The sequence below is a fragment of the Trichomonas vaginalis genome (genome assembly GCF_026262505.1).
Source record: "Trichomonas vaginalis G3 chromosome Unknown ctg_212, whole genome shotgun sequence".
NCBI lineage: Eukaryota > Parabasalia > Trichomonadida > Trichomonadidae > Trichomonas > Trichomonas vaginalis.
In genome coordinates, this window is record NW_026529299.1 from 1 (window position 1) to 5,263 (window position 5,263).

The 5,263-nt window shown below is 35.2% G+C and overlaps 4 protein-coding genes and 1 pseudogene across 5 annotated transcripts, besides 1 other annotated feature; 2 read left to right on the forward strand and 3 right to left on the reverse strand.

Moving 5' to 3' along the window:
* Window positions 1-38: 38 nt before the first annotated feature.
* TVAGG3_1095130 (uncharacterized protein) lies at window positions 39-275 on the reverse strand (the record flags this gene model as incomplete). Its single annotated transcript, XM_053888521.1, has 1 exon — window positions 39-275. One exon carries the CDS (start codon window positions 273-275, stop codon window positions 39-41), a length of 237 nt encoding a protein of 78 aa, XP_053744347.1.
* A 49-nt stretch (window positions 276-324) lies between these two features.
* Window positions 325-5,263: part of a mobile genetic element that runs on past the window's edge.
* On the reverse strand, window positions 822-1,181 carry TVAGG3_1095150 (uncharacterized protein; the record flags this gene model as incomplete). Its single annotated transcript, XM_053888522.1, has 1 exon — window positions 822-1,181. One exon carries the CDS (start codon window positions 1,179-1,181, stop codon window positions 822-824), a length of 360 nt encoding a protein of 119 aa, XP_053744348.1.
* TVAGG3_1095160 (uncharacterized protein) lies at window positions 2,896-3,168 on the forward strand (the record flags this gene model as incomplete). Its single annotated transcript, XM_053888523.1, has 1 exon — window positions 2,896-3,168. The coding sequence occupies one exon, from the start codon at window positions 2,896-2,898 to the stop codon at window positions 3,166-3,168; it is 273 nt and encodes a 90-aa protein (XP_053744349.1).
* TVAGG3_1095170 lies at window positions 3,193-4,047 on the forward strand (annotated as a pseudogene). Its single transcript has one exon. A coding segment is annotated over exon 1 (855 nt).
* On the reverse strand, window positions 4,132-4,692 carry TVAGG3_1095180 (organellar and viral DNA polymerase type B; the record flags this gene model as incomplete). The annotated part of the gene is made up of 1 exon (XM_053888524.1): window positions 4,132-4,692. One exon carries the CDS (start codon window positions 4,690-4,692, stop codon window positions 4,132-4,134), a length of 561 nt encoding a protein of 186 aa, XP_053744350.1.

The following is a 5,263-nucleotide window of genomic DNA, read 5'->3' on the forward strand; positions in this document are numbered from 1 at the left end:
TTTTTCACCTCTTTTTTCACCCACTTGAATTCATTACTTTATAACTCTCTTCCTTTCTCCAACTCTTCTAACTTCTTCTTAAGTTCAGCAATGTTGTCCTCATGAAGTTTAATCTTCCTTAATATACCTTCTCTATCTAATGGTTGCTTTATCTTTCTAAACTGAACTCTACCATCCTTCATAGTATGAACGTAAAAACCTTCTGGAACCGCTCCTGATTTAATGTATTCTACCAAAAATTTTTGTTTCATTGCTTCAGTGACTTTAGTCGTCATTTTACTCAAATAAAATTTAAATTAAAATAAAAATAACATTATTTTTTCAGTAAGGGAAACGCAGGAGTTTTACGATTTATTTGAGGAGTAGGTTCTGGTTTAAATGTTGGAGTCGGTTTTGGAGTTGACTTTTGAACAGGAGTTTGTACTTTCATAGGTTCAGGAGTCATTGAAGGTGTTGTTTGTGAAGGCGTTGGTTTTGACGTTGGTTTTGGCGATGGTGTCGGAGTTTGTTCAAATTCAGCTACTTCAGTATTATTTATAACATTTGCTTTTTCTTTTCAACATCATTACTGCTCCTGCTGTAGCTAGCAAACCTAGTGGGAGACCATATCTTATATAAGGACTTGACCAAATGCTATTTTTGACAGGAGCTGGTGGAACACCTAACCTTGGTGAGACTGCTCTTTGCCATTGTGCAGCTCGTAAGAAATATTCAATAGGTGCTCCATAATCGTTTGGTAAAGTTTGTTTCACAGATGGTGAAGGTTCACGAGAGCTTGATGAAGAACTCATTTATAAGCTTTAAAAATAAACGTTCATCCTTTATTCCTCACTGTCGTCCGCTGCTAAGTTATAGTCGTCAAGTCTTATTATTGGTATGCCTGACTGTCTTACTTGTATTGCAAAGCAACAATCCCTCATAAATCCAATAAGTGGCTTTGGTACATTTTCTGTTGCTAGTTCAATAGGTCCTTTAACAGACAATTTGTATGTTATTGGAGCAGTAGATGTTTGACCTTGCTGGAAGCAAAAGTCCACTTCTGTTGGAAAACCACATAAGAAATGTGTGTTGTCATAGCTATCCCATTTATGTTCCACACTACCATCATCCACCAATGACCTCATAACATCTTCATTAAATCCAATCATATCATTGTTTGTATTGCAAGCGTTCGCAACCATTTCATAAAATACAGGTCCATATGATTTTTCAGGTTCTGCAGGCATATTTCCATAAGCTCCCATGGAAAGCTGAAGATATTTAAACTTAGGGTTCTCAAAATTAACATAATAGTTGTCTTTCTTTCTAAATAGTGCCCAAATACTTTTAACATTAATAGGCGTATAAGCTGCTGTAAATGTTGCACTTGAACTATCTGTATTCTTTGAGAATGAACCATCCATAGGAATCCAATCCATAACTTTAACAGGAAAACATAAAGCCTCGTTTGTATAATGTTCTACAAGTTCTGTATAAATGTTAGGGTCTAAAGAGAATGACTTTGGATGAATAAAACATTCATTAAAATCCATCTTTGTTCGAAATAGTTGCTGGGTTACAGTTGTAATAGTAACTGTTCCACTAGCTTCACTGCACTCGTTATCATAGTGAATGGTTCATTCCATGGAACAAATTTATTTGTCGGTGGATTTGAACTGAAGCAAATGCAACTTTAAGAGTTGGATTGAAAGCAATGATATCATTTACAGATATAGATGTGCATTGTAAGGCGTCGCTACTGAACTTTACTTTAAGCTGAATGTTTCCTGCAAAAGCTGGAATAAATCGAATAGGTTCTAATGGAAGGAATCTTCTAACAGGAATTCTTAAACGAAGCTTAAAATCAAATGATTTTCCTGCTGTAATTGGACCACCAACAATTTGTCCTGTTCTGCATGTTCCCGAATGACTCCATACATCTTTATGTCGAGTCTTTGAAAAAACATCGACTTTCTTTATTTGTTCGGTAGTTTGTGAGTTTGAAGTTATATATGCTTCTTCTCTTGCGTTGTCTTGAGAATATACGATACGACCATTTGCAAGGATTTGATATCCAGCAACTGCATAGAAAGCGTCATCGAAACCAATCCAAAATCCTGGTGGGTTTGTTTTATTGGAACCTGAACCAATTTCTTTATCTACAATAAATTGACCTTCCATTTTATACGTAATGAATGTATTGTAAAGGTCCAACATATTTTCACCAGGAGGTGAGAGATTGAATGTTACCCATGTGTTATCTTTAGCAGTTCCAGGTTGTGATGGAATCTTTGCGTCAGAATATTTTCTATTAGTGTCACCAATTTGAACTGCATTGTCTATGATATCGAAATATGAGCGAATCTGATGAATATGCTCTGCTGGAGTAAATTCGTTTAACTGTTCGTTCTGCATGTATTTACTTCAGATAAAAATATCTATTTACTTCATTATTCTCACTCTTCTTCTTGGTATTCGTGGTGGAAGTTGTTTCTTGACATTTTCAATGAACTGTACATTCTCTTTTGTCTCAACTTCTTTCACTGGTGGGTCAGGGTTCTTTGACTCGGTTTGCTTTTCAATGAAATTCACGAACTTTGCAATAAGCTCTTGGTTCGTTATTGAAAGTACATCTGGCTTCTTTTCTTCTTGTTCTCTTTTCAGTTTGTACAGAAGGTTTTATATGGGCTTCGTGGCTTCGCCCTTGCCATGCACCTTAATGTTGTCGCTCTCTGTATTCGCTAATGGAACCTTTCTTTTTCTTACATATATTTTACCATCTTTACTCTGACTTACATAATAGAAAGGATGTTGTATTCCTCTGGCGTCATTTAATATAATAGACTCTCGTTCTGATTTTGACAAGCTCATTTTACATCGGTTAAAGTTTTAATTTAGTTTTTTATCTACAGTCAAATGACTCAGTCAAATCCTACGGACAAGACCCAAGGGGTCATAGATGTTGAAGCATTGAAGAAAGAAATTCGTGAACAAATTTTATCCGAACTGAAGGAACAAAAACCAGAACAAAAGCCAGAGAGACCAAAGAGAAAACTTAGTGAAAAACAACTAGCTGCATTAGCTGCTGGAAGACAGAAGAACCCACGTTTGCTGGCGAAAAAAGCTAGAGAAGAAGCAAAAGCAAAGGAAGAACAAAAAGCAAAGGAAGCTGAAGCAAAGAAAGAGTAAATGGTTTATTTTTATCCAAACTAAATGTATAGACAAATACCTTTATCTGTTGCGTTCAGTAGTGAAAACCCTGACGTCAAAATAAAGGGGAACAGAGTAACGTTTAAGTTTCCAACAGACTGGATTGTGAACATAAATGAAGAGAAGTACATTGGCATAACATCTATGTATATAACACGTGCTTTCAGAAAGGTTGACTTTATACTTCAAGTCGAGATAGAAAATGACGAACAGTCTTTAAGCGCCCAAAACATTCACATATACAAATACTTTAAAGACGATACAACATTGTTGCAATGTATGATTTCATTTAATGAGATGTTCGAGAAAAAGTTCAATATTGAAGTACAAACTTTACAGCCTTTACGTGAGTTTCTTGCACAACTGAAAGAAGAAGGTAGTCAGCCACAACTTATAGACTTTCATTATGAATTTAATGAAAATGAAGATGGAACTCATGACTGTCAGTTTGTTATATATTCACCATTCAATGAAGTCGCTAAAAAGAAAGAAAATCCATTACGTATAAGGTTTCAAATCTCTGAACCCAATGAAGACTTCAAGAATGTTTTCAATTATGATGCAATACTTCCGAGGAAAAATGAATTTTCAAAGATTGTAACACCTGGCATTTGGGATAGAAAGCAAGCTATATTATATTCAAACTTAAGTAAGGGAGTTGAAAATGAGTTCATTGGTCATACAAGAACTTCACCACTGTCAAATCCTAAGTATTACAAGCTTACTGGCTTCAATCGTGAGTTTTGGATAGACATGTTCTCCACTCATGACCATAAGTGCCCAGTGTTCTTACCTCCAGATGGGAAAGATTGTTTATACATTGAAGCACAATTGTTAAACTCTACAATAGCTGTATTGTAAATGACCACATAGGCTTCGCCCATGCCGCTAGCGGCTTATTTTTATCACAAATGACCTCATTGCTGACAAAAATAAATGACCTCAGAACTTCAACTTACGAATAAAGCTTGTTTTAGTCGTTATTGAAAAGTTGAACTTTTCAGCAAAGCAAGGTTGACATGACTTACATAAGTCGAATGCAATCTCTTGACCATCATAAAGTGCTTTGTAAAGTTTCATTAAACTGAACTCAGAGTCTTTGTCATATGTTCCAACAGGTATGTGAATGTTCTTATCTTCATTGTAATAGCATTGTATAGCTTCAGGAAACATTTCATTAGCGGTTAAAGCAATAACATCTTGCTTCACGCCTTTCATTCTGCAGTGAAATGCAACTTCATTTAAATCATTCGTGAGTAAGTCTATGTAGGTCTTCTTTCCACAGAAAATACTTTTATAAGCTAAACTTTGTTTTCCAGGTGTTATTTCTGCAAAGTCGCTATGAAATTGACCAAGGTTCTTTCCTATAAGTTCTCTACCGTATCTCTTCTTAAACTCTGCTGCAAGCTTTGGGATGTCTTCATTATATAAGTGCATACTGTCGGTATCCTGGTAAAATATTTGAAGACCCATGTCCTCTGCAGTACAGAATACTTCATTCATAATACGTTTTGACATAGACAGAATATTAACACCAAGTGGACAGAAGTTAAAGTGTCTGCAAATGCTTTTCGTTAGCTTGAAAATAGTTTTATCTGAACCATCCAAACCTTCGAACTTCACTATATGGTTGTAATTTCTTATAGCATATCTTATAGCATCTTTGTCATCTACTATGGTTATTTTTGACTCAATAGGAGATAGAATAGTTTTGCCATAAATGCTGTTCAGAATGAGTTTTATAATTTCTTGTAAGGGGTTTTCTTCTTTCTTATACTTTAACCTTAACTCAAACAACTTCTTTACTTCATCTCTTATTCTCATATCTCTGTTTCCATCGTAATAGTATCCTTGCAACACTTCACATTTGACACCTTGATATTTTATGAGGTCTTGTAATGTTATATGGTCAACATACATGAGACAGCAAGTGTTTGAACTTCTTGGAACGTTAAGTTCTGGATTTAGTTCAGGGTCGCAAACTATTAAATGAAAGTGTCTGGGTATACCAATCTCTGTTATCTTAATGAGAACAAAGAAGCCAGACATAAACTTTTCACCAATGGGTTCCTTT